The 20,670-nt window shown below is 39.8% G+C and overlaps 1 protein-coding gene across 2 annotated transcripts in view; it reads left to right on the plus strand.

Moving 5' to 3' along the window:
- The window catches only part of ATP2A2 (ATPase sarcoplasmic/endoplasmic reticulum Ca2+ transporting 2), a 57,289-nt gene continuing 36,619 nt past the window's right edge, over positions 1 to 20,670 (plus strand). Inside the window, exons 1-5 of one of the 2 annotated variants that reach the window (XM_069557833.1) lie at positions 1 to 1,117; positions 1,814 to 1,831; positions 1,918 to 2,000; positions 9,535 to 9,639; positions 13,170 to 13,308. In XM_069557833.1, coding sequence (XP_069413934.1) covers positions 1,000 to 1,117; positions 1,814 to 1,831; positions 1,918 to 2,000; positions 9,535 to 9,639; positions 13,170 to 13,308 — 463 coding nt within the window. In that variant the 5' untranslated portion in view covers positions 1 to 999. The remainder of the gene's footprint in view (positions 1,118 to 1,813; positions 1,832 to 1,917; positions 2,001 to 9,534; positions 9,640 to 13,169; positions 13,309 to 20,670) is intronic. The other variant, XM_069557834.1, reaches the window with a different exon arrangement.

The raw sequence follows: 20,670 nt of genomic DNA on the forward strand, positions 1-20,670 counted from the left end.
ACCCACCCCCAACCCGAGACCGATTCTGAAGGGCAGGCAGTTCCCTAGGGGCAGCGAGTGCAGCAAGCGCACCGTGAGCCCTCCACCCTCCTGGCTTCTACGTCTGCAGGTGGTTGAGCCGGGTAGGAATCGTGATCCTCAAGAGCCAAAAAGAGGCCGTGAGCTCGCGCTCCGCCGAAGAGACGGCCGCAGGCTGCAGTGCGCGGGCGCGGCGCGCTCAGGCCTCGATCCGGGTTCCTGGGGGCGGTGCGCGGGAGGGGGCGGGGCTTGCGCGGCCGCGTGGGCGCCAGTCGCGCGGGAGGGAGGGCTCCGGAGGGAGGGGGCGGGGCCGCGCCGCCCGCGCCGCGCTGGGCCTTCTTGGCCAATGAGCGGCGTCCACATGCCGCGGCGGCGGCGAGAGGGGAGGCAGCCGCGGATAAATGCTATTAGAGCAGCCGCCGCGGAGCCGTCCCCGACGCCACCTCCTTCTCCTCAGCCGCAGTTTCCTCAGCTACTGTCGGGGGTGCAGAGCTGAGGGGACTAGGCGAGCGCTCCGCGCACCATCCCGCCGGCTCGCCTCCCTCGCTCCGTTCCGCTCTCAAGGGTCGGCAGAGCACCCCCTCCTCCGGCCCGGGCGGGGCTGAGAATCACCACTGGAGAACGGGGAGGGGGCTTCGGGGCCGCGGCCTGCACTCCCGGCGGGCGGTTGAGGGTGAAGGAGGCCCTCCCTTCTGACGAGGGGAGGGAGGGTCAGGACCCCCCCCCCCCCCGCCCACCGTCCAGCTGTGCCCGGGGCGGGCACCGGCGAGGGCCGGACAGCGAGAGGGGCGGTTGTCTGGGGGAGGGGGCGCGGGGTGATTCAGCGCCCAACGAGGCGGAAGCGGCCGGAGGAGGAGAAGGAGGGGGAGAGACCAGTCCGCGCCTGGGCGCCCGGGGTGGCACGAGCCCGCGGCCCGAGTGCTAGGCGGAGACGAAGAGGCCGCGGGGACTGGAGGCGAGGCCGGCCGGGCCCCCGCAGCCATGGAGAACGCGCACACAAAGACGGTGGAGGAAGTGCTGGGCCACTTCGGCGTCAACGAGAGCACCGGCCTGAGCCTGGAGCAGGTCAAGAAGCTCAAGGAGAGATGGGGCTCCAACGGTAGGTACCCGGCGCCGGGGCTGCAGGGGCCCCGCGAGGCTCGGCGCGGGCCCGAGAGCCAGGAAAGATGGCTGACCGGGCTCCACCTCGTGGGTCTCGGCTCCGCGCCCGCCGAGGGCTGCAAGCGACGGGTTGAGCCCGCGCGCTGGCCCCGCAGAAGAGGGGTTGCAGGCGGGGGGCACCGAGGTCGGGTCTGCGCCTCGTCTCGACATCCGCGTGGCTCCAGCCCTTGACCTTCTACCGCACGCAGCTAGCTCGGCGGCTCTTTACCAGCAGCAGCTGGCCCCGGCAGAGGGAGGGATGAGCCTCCTGCATCTGGGTTGAGCCCTGCGAGACATTTTCTCGTCCCTAGCCGGTTTATGAGGCGTCGCTGTAGTTGAGAATGCCTCTGACCATTCTACTACCCAAAGTTACACATCTGGCAGAAGTGATGACAGGGCTGAAATGACTCCTTGTTTCAGAAACCCTGCTTAGGTATTGATGAGATTTCACGTTTCAGAGTAGATCAGTACAGCAAGTATTGCATATTTTCTTGGGGTAGCATTTTGATATGGTTTCTATTAAATACTGTTGAATGTTCCTACATCTAGGTGCATCTTTCAAAGACAGTGATAATTTAGTAATTCTTTTTGGAAAGAGTGCTAAATTTTTTTTTCTTTTCCTTCTCTTGACACGTTGCCTGATGAATTTCTACAGAGTTACCGGCTGAAGAAGGTAAGTAATCTTAACATGTTTTTTCTGCCCCCTCGCCATGCTGATCTTAAGATGACATTTACAACAAATATGTTTCTTTCTAACAGGAAAAACCTTGCTGGAACTTGTGATTGAGCAGTTTGAAGACTTACTAGTTAGAATTTTATTGTTGGCAGCATGTATATCTTTTGTAAGTATAAAGAAATTTCTTTTCTTTCCCCAAAGTTGAGACTATACCTTAGATGAAAAAGCAGGAAATATCTAGCTATTGAGTGAGAACATTTTATTTGGAGATTTAAGCTGTGTTTTCTTGTTTTTGGTTTTGGGTTTTTGGTTGTTTTTTTTAAAAATACCCTAGGTATTTGAAAATTATAAATAGAACACGCCATTCCTGTACAGAAAATAAATGAATGCCTGACATTTGCAGTCCATTTAGAAATTGTTGCCAAATGTGGCAGGTAGGGTCTTTATAAATTCTTGTGGTTTATCAGTTTTTAATATCTAAAAGTTGCTTATTGGAAGGCTTTTTCTGTTTTGGGTTCTTCCGTTGTGTAAGATCATACTAAGATGATGATGGGCTCTTTGTAGTCTGTAAATAGAACTTACAAAAGGAATATTCCAGTTGCTCTCCCTTCCTGGTAATGGCAAGGTGACAGTTGTTTCTGACAGTGACAAGAATGATGACGGCAGTGATGGCACCACTGTTGACCAAATTTGGTCACTGACCTTTAGGGTAGTATATTTATCTAAATTGGACCCCCGTCTTGAGTGGCTCCTAGATTGAGAGAATAAGGTTTAGTACAATTGGTTCTAGATCTTAAAAGAAAAAAAAACATTGTTTTTTCATGTTCTGTGTGTGCTTACCGGCTTGAGTCCTGTATGGTTGCTAAGAAACTGGTGAAATGCAAACAGCAGAAGAAAGGTGATGGGCATTGAAAAGGATAATTCTAGATTCTTACAGTTTTTTTTTTCTGTTCAGCATTAATGTTTTATTGCATTTTTTTTCTCATGAGCAGTGGACCTCCAAGTTTTCCTAAAAATGGTCATGAATAGGACACAGATGTTCTTAATCCTAACAAGAGATGCCTTTTGTTCTTTAAAGTACAGTATTTTATTCTTATAAAAACCAGGATGAGAAATGTGCTAACTTTTTTCAGGCTTTGCAAACTTGACACAACTACAGGGTTTCTTTTTTGTGTGTTTGCAAAAGATGCATGCAAGCCTCAGGGATCTACCTCAGTCTTTACTGACAACCTTACTCCAGAGGGCTATTTTGAGAACTAAATACATGAAGCAATGAGCATTTGTTTACTTTAGGTGAAGGAAAAAAATTGGCAAGAGGTGAGCTTTTTTGAAATTTCTCAAATTCTGCCATGAGACTGCCATATATTATGCCATGTTAGCCAAGTGATGTGTAGCCATTAATAATTAATTCCTCACAAATGTTTTCTATGGTTTTCATTGAAGAAAATTAAGAGAGTATCATAGCAACTCATGCAGCATCCTGAGTTAATCACTCTGTATCTTATGTGTGTCTGTTTTTTCTTGGTTAAAAAAAAAATTCTCAGTTAGTGGCTGCTACTTTACCAATTCAAAGAATAGTGCTGTTTAGCTAGTTTCTACATTGTCATGGGACAAAACAACTAATGTGTTTGAGTTAGTATAATGCTTATGTTTAAGCTGGCTACATAATTTTAAAATCTCAAGTTTTGCAGTTTTGATACTGGGCTTCAGTGAGGTCATTGGGGACCTCTTAGAAGTTAATAAGGTGCTGTATATACAATCCAAAGATTAAATTTTTATTGGGATATTTTGTGTGTGTGATTTAAGGCAGTGTTGGAACATCAATGGCGTTACTTCCAGTAGGCAGGCTATTGACTGTTTGAGTTGTATAGAATCTCGAGTGGCCAGTTTTGAGTGACTTTATACTAATACTTTGCATTATGATATAGTTTTTACTTTGTTTTTTTAGCTGTGCCTCAAGTCCTAGGGGAACTTTAGTTCCCCAATCCATCTCTGGTAGTGAAAGTGCCGAATCCTAACCTCTGGACCACCAGGAAATTCCCTCAAATGGGTTTTTAAATACATGCTTTAATTTTGTTGTAAGGTAGGATGTTGACTTTTTATAGCTTCATAGGTCTGTATTTTTCAGTTGAAGTTTGAGTTACCTTTTAGGTAACCACATGGAGTTATTGCTTAGGAAATGAACTGTGTTATGTTTTTATTTTATGGGCTGCTAAACAGAAAAAAGTCTGGGCTTCCCAGGTGGCTCAGTGGTAAAAGAGTCCACCTGCCAAGCAGGAGACCCAGGTTTGATCCCTGGATTGGAAAGATCCCCTGAGGAAGGAAATGACAACCCGCTCTGGTACTCTTGCCTGGAAAATCCTATGGACAGAGGAGCCTGGTAGGCTACAGTCCATGCGGTTGCAGAGTTGGACATGACTTAGTGACTAAAGAAACAGTAAAGTTTAAATGTTTATTGTTTAGGAAGTACTGTGACTTTAATTTGCTTTGATTTGTTTGAAGACATTGCGGATATAAACCTGTTGATTTTCTTCATGGGGATTGGGACTATTGCTACATTGTACTTGACCTTTTCATTCCACATTTCTGTGAAAAGAGCACTGAATCTTTTGTGATAATCAGTTGATTCCTATGAGCTTCCCTGGTGGCTCAGACAGTGAAGAATCTGATTTTGTTGATTCCTGTTCGTTTATCAGGCAAAACAGTAAAAAGTACATGTTCTTTTGGAGAAGCAAATAGGTTTATAATCAACACATGATGCATTATCAGGTTCTACTCAAGTTAAGAAATACTAGGCTTTAGTGACATATTTCAGATATCAAATTAAGTAGTAAACTGTTAACCAAAGTTAATATTTTGCTGATGCAAAAAGTAGGGAACAGCATTAATGTTTTACACTTGTGACCTGTATGGATAAAGTTTAATTAACTTGTCCCTTGGGTTGGAAGAAGTGAGCTGTGTGTCTCCGTTGCATATGAAGTAACATTAGAAATTCCTTGACATTCAGTACCTTCCTTTCCTTTCACTTTTTCTTTCCATCCCCCTTGCTCACCGACTTTGCCTTTCATATAACACATCGTGATTGCTTAATTGGACTGCCTGTTCTTTTCTCCCTTCACTGCTTTGTTAGGAATTGAGCATCTTAGGTACATAGCATGAACACTGTGGATACAGCTTGGAGGGAAATACAGTATCCTACGTGGAGCTGACGTTCTAGTGGAGACAGATTAAAAATGAAAATATTTAATAATCTGTTGGATTGGAGAGAGTGCCGTGGAGAAAAAGTGGGTGCCTAGGAGGGTGGTGGTGGAATAGGGGGTCATGCGGAAAGAGGGCAGTTTTCAAATTGGGAAGTCAGGAGAGGTGTCTAAGGTTATGGTTACCTGAGGGAAGTGAGCATGAGGACTATTTGTCTCATCTGTCTGACTCATGTCCTCTGTGGTAACACAATTTGCCTAATTTTTTCTATCTTTCACCCCTGTCTCCCCATCTCAGCTACTTAGATTGACCCTAAAATGCTAATTAAGCTTTCTTAGACCAAGACACTTCTCAAATTTTAGTTTATATTTGAATAATTTGTCTTTTCCTACTGAAACCTTTGAAGGGACTATTAATTCCTTTTAGAACCTAGGTTAGTGCTTTTGTTAAAAGAAATACCTGGATGAGTTTGTGTTGATAGCATTTTCAAAATACATGAAATTGATTTACTTTGCCTTTCTTAATAAGATGTATTCAAGAAGTATTTGGTAATGTAGTGATTTAAAATTTTTCCTGTGTTTTAATTATTTTGAGAGATAAAGTGGGCAGTTTACTGATTGATTCAAGTAATTTATTTAGAGCCTGTGTTTAAAAGATGGTTTGGAAGGTGAATGTCTATGGGGTTTTTGTTTTATTTTTAAAAAGATTGTATTCTCAAATCTGAAAATATTGAGTGTTTTCACATGAACTTTGGATTGGAAGAGAATATATAGTCTTAATTCATACCATTCTTTTTAAAAAAATTATTTATTTTGAGTGTATCATCGTTGCCCTTCGGGAACTCGGGGGTGGGGAGCTTTCTCTAGTTGTGGTGATCGGGGGTTACTTTCTAGTTGCAGTGCAAGGGCTTCTCGTTGCAGTTATTTATCTAGTTGCAGCTCCCAGGCTCTAGAGCACAGACTTAGTTGCTCTGTGGCATGTGGAATCTTCCCGAATCAGGATTCAAACCTGCGTCTCCTGCATTGGCAGGCTGATTCTTCACCACTGAGCCGCCAGGGAAGCCCCCATAGTATTTATAATGGCTGAGTTTTCTCTCCCCAGATAGTTGTTGTAACACTTATCAGTGATACTTTCTTGTGACGTGTTTAGTTTCTATTTTTTCTTTCTAAAATTTTTGATATAAATTTTTCCTTCATCTAACAAGTATTTGAGTGCTCAAATGCATTGCAAATTTCTAAGGAGACAAGGGAGAATGCAGACCTGGTACATGTTTTAGGACCCTCAGTCCTAGGAATGTGCTTATCTCTCATTTTCTTTTTACAGTCTTGTTAAGAGCTCTGCATATTACTCTGATATGTAGGTAATTGAGTCACACAGTAGCATGACCTAGTTTATACCAGAACATGTCTCTTTACCTTGGATTAAATTTTGCTTAATTAAATCCTGCTCTCTGACATTTCTGGCTCTACCATCAGAAGTTGCTGTTGAGATCAGTCTTACAGATAGCAGAGAGAAGGTGCACAGTCCTATCTCAGGTTAGTCTCGCTAGGGAATTTCCCTGGCGGTCCAGCACTTCAGGGCTTCCCTTGTGGCCCAGACAGTGAAGAGTCTGCCTGCAGTGCAGGAGATCCGGATCCAAACCCTGGGTAAGGAAAATTTCCTCGAGAAGGGAATGGCAACCCGCTGCAATATTCTTGCCTGGAGAATTCCATGGACAGAGGAGTCTGACAGGCTACAGTCCATGGGGTCGCAAAGAGTTGGACACAGCGCAACCAGTGCTCTGACCGCTAGGGCCTGGTTCCATTCCTGGTCAGGGAACTAAATAAAGTAACCGTGCCAGTGGTTACTTTGAATGGGATTGACAAGTTTGAAAGTTTTGATCTTACTGGATCTGGATAATGTAAGCCCCAGAAGTACTTTTACTGTATTAATAGTGAAAAGCAGGGAAAGAAGAAACACTGCCTAAAATGATTCTACAGCAGTCTTTCCAATTCCTTTTGATACTGTTGATGAGTTAGTTACCTTCTTGCTCTGTGTTTAGTTTATATACTGCTAGGTAGGGACTTGTATGAGATTTGTTTATTTATGCATCTATATGCAATAAATACATGGTTGAGCATTGCCTATATACCGGAAACTCTTCTAGGACCCTGCGGATAGAACAGTGAACGAAAGGAAATACAAACAGATAATCCTTTATATTCAACCTGTTCTCAATAAAGATTTTTTAGAAACATTTCCTCTCCCTGCCTCTATATATTTTGTGTAATTTCTAGTAAACCATAGTTATGAACTGACTGTACTATAATGCTAAAAACACATAATAATGTGTCATCCAGTTTCCCTCTCCTTTTCACTACCCCCTTCCCAAACTCATGAAATGTCTCTCATTTCTCAACAGCATCTTCCCATTTACACGAGAGATTTTCTTTTCAATTAAACAAAACCATGAAGAATTACACCGTGTGGTTTGAACATGATTGACTGTATTGATTCTTAGGAGTAAATGAAATATGGTTCATCTTTATTTTGAGTTATAGCACTTAATTCTTTGGGTTTTTTGAATATTTTTTGAAGTATTTAGCAAATTGGTAGTTGTCACCGTTAAATAGGTCCAGCACTATCCTTCCACATTAAGAGATTTGCCCACTAGTTTCTTATCAGGCAGTAATCACACATTTGACAGAACCTTAAGCCGAATGCCTGTGTTACACGTAAAGATTTAAAGTCACATAGTGGAAGAAAAGGCTACTGCATAGTACAGATGAGGGTGGTTGCTTTACTGATGAATACCACTTATGCACAGGAACCACACATTTCTTGAAAAGTAGAAGCTGCTTGCTTGCCTGAGTCTTTCCTTCGCTCCAGTGGATGTGGAATATTGCTTTAAGTTTTTTCCTCAGGTCTGGCTGCCAAGAGGGAAATTCATACTCACTTTAACAAGGTGTGAAGCTTATCTTACAGTTGCTAATGCCTCACTGACCTTTTGGAAAGGTCCTTGCTACTCTTCAAGTTGAGCCATTTTTCTCCCCCAAGAGCTAATTAAGTTTCTTATTTCTGATATGCTCTCCTTGGCAAATGTTTGAAAGGCTAGTATCAAAGCAGCTGTGATCTTGCATCTATCAAAATTTATAACTTCCTAGAGAAGTTTTCATTCTGGCATTAGGCCTGCCCTTAACACCAGGAATGCCCTGTCAAAAGCTTGCAGCAACAAATTCTATTCATTCTGGTGTTTTTGCCTGCCCTGGTTCATCTTTCAGGACCTTGTCCTTGTGTCTCCTGGATTTTTTTCCTGCTCAAACTGCTGTTTCTTTTGTTTGTGCTATGGTAGTGAAAATACCTGTCTAAAAAATTGATATTTGTTCTTAATTCATTGTTGCCCTCTTTTAACTTGCAAAATTCATGTTGGATCTTGCCTTAATCATCTTTCTGCTTGTTTGCTGTTTCTGTCAAAGCTCATCGTATGGTGTTCACTAGGTTCAAACTTAGTCACTGGCTTCATTATTGCCATACATCATATCTGACAATATTCAATGTATCAAAAACAGTGCTTTCTTTGTTTACTGAATAGATCTTTTAAAGAAAAGATTTCATTGTGGAATATGCAAACATTTTAAGTAGTGTTAAAAGGCAAAGGCAAATCTTAGCTCCCAGATTGACTCATGAGATTTGTTTAACATCCTTTTGGATTGGCAGTTTCCCACAAAAATTTATTGTTAAAAGTTTAACCATTTAGGTGCCTCTTTTACTTTGTATTTATCATTGTGTTGGATTCTCTTATTACAGATGCTCAGTTACGAAGTACAGTGTGGCTCTCTTTCAGCTTTTAAATCTGAGAGTTACGGCTGGGTGAGCTAGAGGTCAATTCTGTGCTCATTTTTCTTGGGGCAGTGTTCTTCGGCCAGTCATGACATTTGGGGGCTTAGATCGTCTCTGAAGTGCTGTGTTGTTATACTAGGTGTCATATGGAGCTTAACCTTTAGAATACATGCCTGATCTCAGAACAACCTTGCGATGATGACCTTCAGTAACACCACTGAAAATATGTGGGACATTAGCAATTTATATACACTAATATTAAAGTCAGTGGTTAATTACTTCTACTATGAATTTGTGCCACATAGGTATTATCTCATATGAGTATTAACCAAATTAACAAAGTTTGATGATTGCCTTTTAAATTTAGGAATTTACTTTATTTCTTCTGAAAAATATACATAGGGAATGGATGGGATTTAGTTCTCCAAAGTATTTGTTTTGGATTTTAAACCCATTACTACATGAAAAATAAATTAGTTCTTAAATTGTTAAGAAGTTTATAGTTTTGAGTGTTAAGAGTTAGAACAAGATATAAGCTTGTCATTTATGTCATTACATTTTGCTACCTTTTGTTTCGAAGAATGATAAGAAAAGATTTTATGTATCATCATAATTCCTTTAGTGCCAGCCACTTTTGTGGTAAGAACACATTACAGATCTAATAAATGTCATTTCTCTTTTAGGTTTTGGCTTGGTTTGAAGAAGGTGAAGAAACAATTACAGCTTTTGTAGAACCCTTTGTAATTTTACTTATATTAGTAGCCAATGCAATTGTGGGTGTATGGCAGGTAAGCAATAATTCCTGCAATGCTAAATTTTGGTAATTTACATAAGAGATTTACACTGTTAGTCTTTCTATTATCTGTTTTTTCTGGTGTGTTGACTAAAAATAGCTGTGGAACTGCTTGTGTTTTTTACTTACTAATTTATTTAAATGGCAGAATTTTAGACCTCATGCATATATACTCTGCTGTTAAAATTGTTCATACTCCATGGTAGCATGGAATCAAGAACAGTGGTTAAAGGAGCTACTTCAGGAAAACCAGAAAATTTGAGAGCCAGTATGTCTGTTTATATTTCCTAGTTGCTTCCTATGAAAGACTTCATAAAACCAGTGTCATTTTTATTATCCTTAGATTTGTGTGTGTGTGGATTTAGCTGTAAAAGTTATTTGAATCCTAAATAATTGCACTTTCAGAGCATATTTCTGGGTCTTTTCCCTTAATTGTCCAGTGCCCAGGCCTTATTCCTAGAATGGAAGATAATTTTCCTACAGAAACATGATGGGATCACACTTTTGCCCCACGTCTGCTTGATTTATCTCCTGCAAATAGCTAGTTTAAGAATTTTAACTTTTCTGGGACTGTGGGTCAGTTTGATTTTTGTTTTTTATATAGTTTAACAGACGCAGACTAATATTTCACAGTCATCTTTTGAATATTACTCTTAGATTTTTGACAGATATAGTCACCTCTTTGAGGACTGAAATAGAGTGCATCTGTCATTCTTAAAAGTGCAAACATCTTCTACACATACTTAGTCCTGTTGAAATTGTAAACATACTAGTAAACATGAAGGCCTTTGGGTAATGAGCTCATTTAGAAAGATGCCTCTTTAGAAGAAATGTGCCATAATCCTCTTGATTTTTAAAAAAATTGCTTGTAGTTAAGTAGATATGATACTTTTGTGCATTATTTAGGCAGAAGAAAGAGTACGCAGCATTAGACTGTCCTTAAGTTAGTAGTGCATGTTTTTAAATGTACACCATTTACATAGTAGGTGTGAAAGTTGATCAGTTGTGTCTGACTTGGAGTCGGGTGCCACTGCCTTCTCCGATTGAGACCCTATACAGTCATGGAATTCACCAGATCATAATATTGGTGTGGGTAGCCGTTCCCTTCTCCAGGAGATCTTCCCAACCCAGGGATCACACCCAGGTCTCCTGCACTGCAGGCGATTCTTTACCAGCTGAGCCACCAGGGAAGCCTGAGAATACTGTAGTACGTAGTCTATCCCTTCTCCCGCGGATCTTCCCGACCCAAGAATCGAACTGGGGTCTCCTGCATTGCAGGTGGATTCTTTACCAGCTGAGCTACAAGAGTGATTTTGTAAGACGGATACTATCTGACAGATGTGACACTGAAGTTCAGAGGGATTGACTTACCAGAGGCCATATAGGTAGAACATACATAGAGTATCTGAGATTTATATCCAGGGCCAGACTGGATAGAAGTAAAATAAAATCTTACAGCAGTCTTTGCAGGACTTTTATGTGTGTTTTAACTTAAAAGAGTAACATTGTTACATCTTAATCCTATTTCCATAATATGCAGAAGAGTATATGCCTGTACTATAGGGTTCTTGCTTTCTGAAAGTAAGGGGAGTGACAGTGTAAGGTAGTATTTGGGAGGGGTCGGGCATATATTTCTGATTAGTGTCATCAAGGACAGCTGACAAGCAATTGGGGGAACTATAGAGAAGTGGAGTTTTCTGGGTGGAGGCTGGGGAGAATATTCCAGAGACGGAATGGCATGAGCAGAGAAGTACAGAGTGTGTTTGAGGAATGACATTTAGACCTATTTGGGTTTGAGTGGAGTAGGTAGGCGTTAAAACTTTTAGCACAAAGGAGACCTCAGACGGTCTTCTGAGTTTTTGTTTGTAGTAAGTTAGGTATATTTGTTTTTCCCCAAGCTGACTTCTTTTTTTGATGTAATCTGAATCTATGGTCATTTGCTTCCCTTTTCCACCCTCTGTACTATATAAATAGTCCTTTTGATAGTTTGGGTTGGTGGGCGGCAGGGGAGGCTCTTTAAGTTATTTTAATTGGCATCTTTGTCCTGGGGGTCTGAGACAGTTTATCTTTTAAGTTTATGCTTCTAATTTAAATGTACCTTTGCTGATTTTTAATAGAAGCAAAATATAGTGCTCCTGGACATCTTAACCTTGATCAGTCCAGTTTAACTTTACCTGACATGACCTTGAGGAAGGAGAAAAAAGTAAAACTGCCATAATTCATACATTCAGGGGGGAAAATCCTGAGGAAAAAGTGATTTCAAATTTGACTAGTTGAATAGCAACAATGTTCAGAATTTATTTTTTCTACAATATCAGTAATGTTTGAACTTAGCCTTAAGTAGATATGATAGGGATTTAAATTATTTTTGTCATGAACTTCCCAAATTTAAGGTTTCCTGTACTTTTTCAGGGATGCATATGTAAAAAGTGAGGCACGCATGCCAATAGCTTTGTTTTCTATCATCTGAATTCTCTTTTAAGCAGGTTTGGGGACTTAATTTTTACCCACAAGGTGAAAAATGAGATTACATGGTATTGAGTGTAAATTTTATCTAAATAAAGGTTAAATTGAAAATGTTTAGTTTAGAGGGCAAAGATGCGAAAGAAATGAAAGAATTTTTTCCTTCGTCCATTGAATTGAGTAACCTCACTTGGGCACCTGCTTTATAGACTTGCTCCTTCTAATTGCTTATTTTCTAAGGGAATAAAAGGCAAATTTGGTATATAAACTTCCACCTCCCCTTAAAGGAACTTTCCTTTAGCATTTTTTCAGCATGACTCATTTTAATTGTACATCTTTCATCTTGAAATTAGGGAAGAAAAATTGTGTGTGACTAAGTCTTGACATGTTCATATATAATGGTGAATATGGTTTGTGACTGGCAGCTCTTTATTGGTCTCTGCCACTGGAGAGAGATTTAGAATTTGTGAGGAGACGTAAAACTTGGTTTTCTTAATTGATCACTCAGAGCATTTACTGTGTGCCAAAGCACAACCTAAATATTTTACAGAGAGCTTGTAAATTCTCACACCCGTTATGAGTGGGTGGGCACTCTTAGGGTCCTGATTTTGTAGGCAGTAAACCTTGTCTTGTCATGTCACTTATCCACAGTCAACATAACTTTTGAATGGGAAAGCCTGGGATGAGCCTGGATAGTCCAGACCCAGACCATCAGCTTTCATGGGAGACAAGACTGATTTAATGGTGTGTGTGAGGCTAAAGGTGAGGGCCATGTTGCATGGTGTGCTTAGGGACAGCAGGTTCTAATAATTGCTTTTCTCCATTGATTTTATCCTTACTCTTAGGGTGCTTAGTTTTTTCATTTTTAATACAAAATCAAAAGGGCCTAGTGTTTATTATCTTAAGATGTGAATCATTTACTATAAATGTTATTAATGTGTGTCTCTCGTGGGTTTTTTTTTTTTAATTTAGGTTAGAACGCTAAAATTTTGATTCCTAGGACTAGAAACATTTAGCAGTGCAGGCTGTGTTTACTAATTTCTTTTGTTTTCTTTTTTACAGGAAAGAAATGCTGAAAATGCAATTGAAGCCCTTAAGGAATATGAGCCTGAAATGGGCAAAGTGTATCGACAAGATAGGAAGAGTGTACAGCGGATTAAAGCTAAAGACATAGTTCCTGGTGATATTGTAGAAATTGCTGGTGAGTTGAGTTGGTCATTTTTTATGTTAAGGTTGTATATTTGAATGCAGTCCTTTTCTCGGGGTTCATACTTAGAGGTTTTAGAAGTTAGGCTCATGTGTATTGATTATATTAACAGATTTTTAGTGCTATCCAAACAAATTACGGTTTTTTGTAAAATTTCAGAGTGTTTTGGGACCTCCCTTCATGTTGAGAAGATTTTTCTGTTTTTAAAAAAACAAAGGTGTTTTGAATTACTGTGCTTATTATTTTCAGTACATTTTAGAAATCTAGTGCTAGTGAGATGAACTTAATCTTGATTTGCCAGTTGTAGTGAGCAGTTTGTTAGAATACTAGTTAATGAGTACATGGTTTTTCCTGTTTTGGTTCTTGGCACAAATAATAAGTCAGACTTGCAACTATCAAACCAAATTGATGGTTAAGGGTAATTTCATGACTTTAAAAGCTCTACTTAAAAATATTTTGACATAACACTGAGCCAGGGATGTGAGCCAGAGATCTGGGTTTGGGCTTTTAAAGAGTGAATCCTCTGCCATGCCAGAGCTCTTCACAGATCTCAGAGGTCCTCCTTGGAGTAGGTCAGTGCCAAGTTTTCAGACAGCCCAGAATGCCGCTGGAGCCAGTCAGAACAGCTGATCTTTTTGCAGGGGAATCATGACATTGGGTTCTTCAAATCGTTGTGGTTTTTCACACCCTTCTGAGCTCAGCGTACTTGTTTTCTTCTTGTGAATGGTCTTATAGTAACACTTTCCCATTGGCTTGTGGGGAAAGTGCGCTTGTCTCTATTGTCTTACTCAAGTGAGAATTCAGAGTGCTGCACCTCTTGGCTTGTGCCCTGCAGTTTTGACCTTTGAAAGTAAATTACCGGGACTTCAGTGGTTAGGACTCTGCACTCTGAATACAGGGGTTGGGGGACTAAGATCCCGCATGTTGCTTGCTGTGGTTAACAACAAAAACCTGTTACCTTGTCATAGGTCTTCCAGAAAAACAATAGTGTTGTCTGTCTACCCATACGTTGATCACTTAGGACAGCAAAGTTTGTGTAAGTGACCTAACACTTGCCAGGTTATTAATGTTAACAGAAGTACAACTCTGAATGAAATATTTTGGCCAGTGGATTTTTTTAAACTTAGTTTGGACATAATTTTAGATTTAGAAGTTGCAAGACTAGTCAGAGTTCCCATTTAGCTTTTACCCAGATTCTGAAAATGTTTGTTTGTTATCACGATAACTTGCATTATCATCTTTCAGTCTATATACATTCACACATTTTTGCTGAATTATTCAAGAGTAAATTGAGAAATGATGCCTCTTTGCTCCTAAATACTTAGTATTTATTTTATAAATCTGTAGACCTTAGTCAGATTTAACCATTTGTCACCATGGATTTTACAGCAAAAACACGAGTTAGAGGGGGAGTTCTGGTGCTGATGTAGGAATTAGGTCACAGTTGGAAGGCTGGAGATAGGCAGGAGCTAATGAGAGCAAGTGATATCGGGGGCTGTAGCATTAAGAATAATGAGGGAAGGATTTTGAGTTTATGAGTAGCAGTTTTTAACAGGGATGCACATCAGAATTATCTGGGGACACTAAAAGTTTTTACCAGGTCTCAACCCAAAATATTAATTCAGAATCTCTCTTGGGCATGGAATTATGGTCATATATAGTTTGAAGTGAGCCTCAGATTTAGGTGCTCAGCAACAGGTTTTGATAACTGGATAGATTTGGGGGTGGATGGGAGTAGGGTGTGCAATCAAAGATACTGACAGGATATCTAGTCTAGGTGACTGGGTGGTGATGGTGCCTAGTAACTGAGGAAGGAAACGCTGGAGGAAGATAGGTGTCTTTGCACAGTTATATCATGTGGTAGGTGTACTTAAAGATCGCCTAAGTATTGCACAAAATTCTGTTTGACTTTGTATATTTTCCAGTTCTCCAGCTTAGTCTGGGAATAAACTTTCAGCCTCTCAGACTAAGATATTATAAGAGTTTTTATCCTGGATAGACTATTTCAGTGTGTTCAATATATTTAAAAACTTAGAGAAATTACCCCCAAAGCGCTTATCCTTGGTTTGCATCAGTAGATGGCAGTGGTTTACAGCATCAGATAGACCATGATCCTCAAGGCATCATCTTCCCTTTTGAAGAAATAAATTAAGACCAGCTTCTATTCTATGGAAGTGTTTTTTTTTAATTATTTTTTTATTGAAGGATAATTGCTTTACAGAATTTTGTTATTTTCTGTCAAACCTCAACATAAATCGGCCATGGGTAGACATATGTCCCCTGCTTTTGAACCTCCCTCCCGTCTCTGTCCCCGTCCCACCCCTCTAGGTTTATACAGAGCCCCTGATTAAGTTTCCCGAGCCATGCAGCAAATTCCTGTTGGCTAGCTATTTTACATATGGTGATGTCAGCCTCCATGTTACTCTTTCCATACATCTTAACCCTCTCCCACCCTCTCCCCACATCCTTATAGACTTACGTCTATTCTGTCTGTTTCAATTTCTTTTTCTCTGAATTTGGGGTCTTACCGATCTTTCCCATCTGAGTAAGTCACTCTAACCACAGGGTTAACTGAGAGAAACTTGGGAATCATTTTAATTCTCTCCTCTCTTATTCTGTCTCTAAGGCCAGTGGATTCTGTCTCCAAAGCACACCCACATTTACTGTTTTTTCCTCAGTCACACCATCACCTCACACTGACATCATCAGTTCAGTTGCTCAGTGGTGTCCAACTCTCTGTGACCCCAAGAACCGCAGCACGCCAGGCCTCCCTGTCCATCACCAACTCCTGGAGTCCACCCAAACCCATGTCCATCATGTTGGTGATGCCATCCAGCCATCTCATCCTCCATCTTCCTCTTCTCCTCCTGCCCCCAATCCCTCCCAGCATCAGGGTCTTAGATGAGTCAACTCTTCGCATCAGGTAGCCAAAGTATTTGAGTTTCAGCTTCAACATCAGTCCTTCCAATGAACACCCAGGACTGGTCTCCTTTAGGATGGACTGGTTGGATCTCCTTTCAGTCCAAGGGACTCTCAAGAGTCTTCTCCAACACCGCAGTTCAAAAGCATCAATTCTTCAGTGCTCAGCTTTCTTTATAGTCCAACTCTCACATCCATACATGACCACTGGAAAAACCATAGCCTTGACTAGACGGACCTTTGTTGGCAAAGTAATGTCTCTGCTTTTCAATATGCTGTCTGGGTTGGTCATAACTTTTCTTCCAAGGAGTAAGTGTCCTTTAATTTCATGGCTGCAGTCACCATCTGCAGTGATTTTGGAGCCCTCAAAAATAAAGTCTGACACTGTTTCCACTGTTTCCCCATCTATTTGCCATGCAGTGATGGGACCAGATGCCATGATCTTAGTTTTCTGAATGTTGAGCTTTAAGCCAACTTTTTCACTCTCCACTTTCACTTTCATCACATACACAGTGCTGGGATGTTGGGCTCTTGTATACTACCCTTTCTTGAATTTTGACCATTCCAAAGGATGCTGAACAGAGGTGATCACAAGTTTTAGACAGATAATGAACATTTTATTAAACACTACTGTCATACTACTAGGCACCATGCACTTTAAGGGCAGAACTGTCACACCGATCATTGTAATCTTGATGAGCATGTAGAAAGCTCTCCGTAATAAATAAAACCTGAAGTCTGAAGTGTGGAGTAGGTTTAGCAGTGTAAATCTGCTTTTTGTGCAGCTTCTGTGCAGAGCAGATAATTTGACGTCTCTGTGCATGAGTTCAGTAATAGCTAAGCTTTAAGTGTGTGCCAGATACAGTGATAAATTTCCTAGTCTTTGGTTTTTAATCATCAACCACCCTATGGGTGTGTGTACTGTTAGTCACATTTTGAAACTAACAGTTGAAGCTGAGTCTTTGTGGTTTATTGCTTCTGTCCTCAGCTACGGTTAACTTACTAGGGAATATACAGTATATTTAGTAAATGTATACGTATTTCACACGTTAATTTGTTGGCGGTCCAATTCACAATTATTTAAAAACCACTTTATTGAGATACAATTCACATGCCAAAACATTTCACTCCTTTAAAGTGTAATTAAGTGGTTTTTGAATTAAGTGTAATTAAGTGTACAGTCTTTATCACTATCTAATTTCAGAACATCTTCCCCCAAAAAAGAAATCCTATACTCATTAGCAGTCACTTCCTCTGCCTGCCTTTCCCCAGTCCCTGGCAACCACAGTTTACTTTGCTTTTAGGGATTTGCTTATTCTGGATATTGCATATAAATGGAATCACACAACAAATGCCCTTTTGAGATTGACTTCTTTCACTTAGTATTGTTGCCAGGAGTCCTTTGTGTTGTGGCATAAATCATATACTTCGTTTGTGTGTAGAGTACTATATTCTTTACGGCTCGGTAGTATTCCACTGTTTAGGTGCACCACAGTTGGTATATTCATTCATCAGTTCACAGATATTTGTTTTCCCCTTTCCGGCAATTATGAATAATGCTAGGCTGAATATTTGAGTACAGTTTTTGTGTGAACATATGCTTTCACTCTCTTAGATATGTACTTGGACAGGAAAATGTTGGGGCTTAGAGGGACTTGTTTGACATTTTGAGAAATTTCCCATCCATTGTCCAAAGTGATTGCATCATATTACATTCCACCCGCAATGAATGTAGGTTCCAATTTCTCTGCATCCTCATCCACACTTGCCTTTTAAAATTTTAGCCATGAAGTATTCTCTCACTGTGATTTTAATTTGTACTTCCCTAATTTCGTAATGATATTGAGCATCTTTTCATGTCCTTAGGTTCTAATACATTAGTATGTCATATTTGAGAAATATCTAAATCCATTGCCTATTTTAATTGGGTTGTCTTTATAATGTTGAATTGTAAGAGTTCTTTATATATGCTGGTCTATCAGATAAACTGCAAAAATTTTCCCATTCTGTAGGTTTCTCTTTTACTTGATGGTGTTATTTGTAGCATAAAAGTTTTTAATTTGATGAGTCCCGTTTGTCTTTTTTTTATTTCATTGCTTATGCTTTTGGTGTCATACCAAAGAAGCTGTTCTATGATCTGATGTCACAAAAATTTTGTATGTGGTGTAATGTAGGGGTCCGGGTTCATTTTTTTGCATTTGGATACCCAATTGTGTCAGCACCATTTACTGAAAAGACTTAGTTGAATTCTCCTGGCACCCTTGTCAAAATTCAACTGACTTCATTTCCTGCTACAAATTGACTATTATTCAATTGATACATGTGTCTAGCCTCCTGCCAGTACCACACCATCTTGATTACTGTAGCTTTGTAGTAAGTTATGAAATCATTAAATTTGAGTCTCCTGGCTTTGTTGTTGTTCTAGATTTTATTTTGGTTATTCAGAGTCCGTTGCATTTCCATATGAATTTTAAGTTTAACTTGTTAATTTCTGCCCCCAAAGCCTGCCTAGATCTGATAAGAATTATGTTGACTCTGTAGCTCAATTTGGGAAATACAGCTATCACAGCAATATTAAATCTCCTGATGCTTGACCAAGAGTGTATCTTTGTTTATTTAGGTCTCACTTCTTTTAACACTCTGTTTCCAGTGTACAAGTTTTATACTATTTTTGTTGTGTTTATTCCTAAGTGTTCTTTGTTTTCTTGGGAGCTGTTTGTAATTGGAATTGATTTTTTAAATTTCAGTTTCAGATTGTTCTTTTCTAGTGTATAGAAATAAGTTGATTTTTGTGCACTGATTTACAGCCAGTGCATTGCCTTGCAGTCTTGGTGGACTCTTACTCAAATAGTTTTCCATGGGTTCCTTAAGGTTTTTCTTTCTGTAAGACCATGTCATCTGAAAACAGAAATAATTTTTCTATTTTCCTAGACTGGGTGCCTTTTCTTTTTCTTGTCTAATTGCCCTGGCTGGATTCTTCAGTAGAATGTTAAAAAGAAGAGGCCAGAGTAAACATCCTTATCTTGTTCCTGATCCTAGGAGAATAGTATTCAGCCTTTTACCATGAAGTATGATGTTAGCTTTGAGTTCCATAGATGCCCTTTACCACGTCGAGGAAGCCTGAATCACAGTTTTAATTTTTAGATTGTCAATATACTCTTCTTTGGTCTGTTCTGGTGACTTTTCATGGTTTTTAAATATTTAGATACAAATTAGAAATAGTAGTTAGATTACTAGAGACAGTGGGTCACTGAACTGGGAAAAATGTAACCCTAAGGCATTTAAATTGATTTAGATGGAACATTTTGGAAAAATATTTTGTGACTGCTTGAACTGGGCCAGATAAATAGCTATTTATTTTATTCAAACTTACTAAGACTATAAAAGTTGAGGCATTTTAACTTCTACTTTTAGGATTAGTAATCTAGTTGACTGCGATTTGGCATTTAGCCCAATAATTCAGTTCTGTGAAACTGTAGAAATGAATTTCAATTCTAAACATAGATCTAAATTATTTCTTGTCAGTCTTACTCTGTGCGTGGCCTGAAGGGATAAATGGCGTAAATTGTGCTGTAAGACACGGTAACTTTTATACTGTTATTTAAATTATGAAATTGACTGTGAAGGTTCTTTCTGATGAATTGAAAAACTGGAGACTATTGTTAACTGTTTTGAAGATCAAAGTGAGTATTTGCACAAATAAAGAGACCGACCTTTTTGTAGTCATTGTTTGGATGTAAGAATCATCTGACTTGAGATGATAAACTTCTTTTTGCTAACTTGTGGAAGACTATGGTAGAATGGTTCTGCTATACTTTCTAAAGTCTAGTCTGGGTGGCTTTTTTGAGGGGGAGATGGAGGGAGCTAAGGAAATTGTATTTTTGATGTTGCTATGCCAGCTAATAACATTTCCAGGAAGACACTGTATAAGCATGCACAATAAATCCTTATGTATACTTCTAAGTATCTAGACTACAGGAACCAAATAGAATAGATTTGGCAGGTAAACATATGGTTACCCATGTGTTCATCTTCTGAAACTACAATAACTTTGTATTATTATAATGTCAGAAAAATATTCCTCTGGATAGATGGAAACCAAAAGTAGTAAAATACGGGTATAATTTATAAGAGATGAACATCAGTGTTTCAGTGTTCTGTATTATTTGCTAATATCAAGGTGAATCAAGCTTTCAAAGTCATGAAAGTCTTTAACGTCAGAATTTGGAGGTGTTCAGCATTTGCATGGGAGGTGGGTAATTGACTTCTTAAGGCAACTGTTTTTGAAATTGTTTGAAACAAACGTCTTGTATCTTGGTAACCCAGAGTTGATGAATAGCACAAGGACATAAATATCCTCAGATGACTTCTGTCCTGTAGTATACTCTGGAGTAAATCATATTTTAAGATTATGTAAGTGTTAGAAATGACACAGTC

This window comes from Ovis canadensis, chromosome 17 (genome assembly GCF_042477335.2).
Source record: "Ovis canadensis isolate MfBH-ARS-UI-01 breed Bighorn chromosome 17, ARS-UI_OviCan_v2, whole genome shotgun sequence".
NCBI lineage: Eukaryota > Metazoa > Chordata > Mammalia > Artiodactyla > Bovidae > Ovis > Ovis canadensis.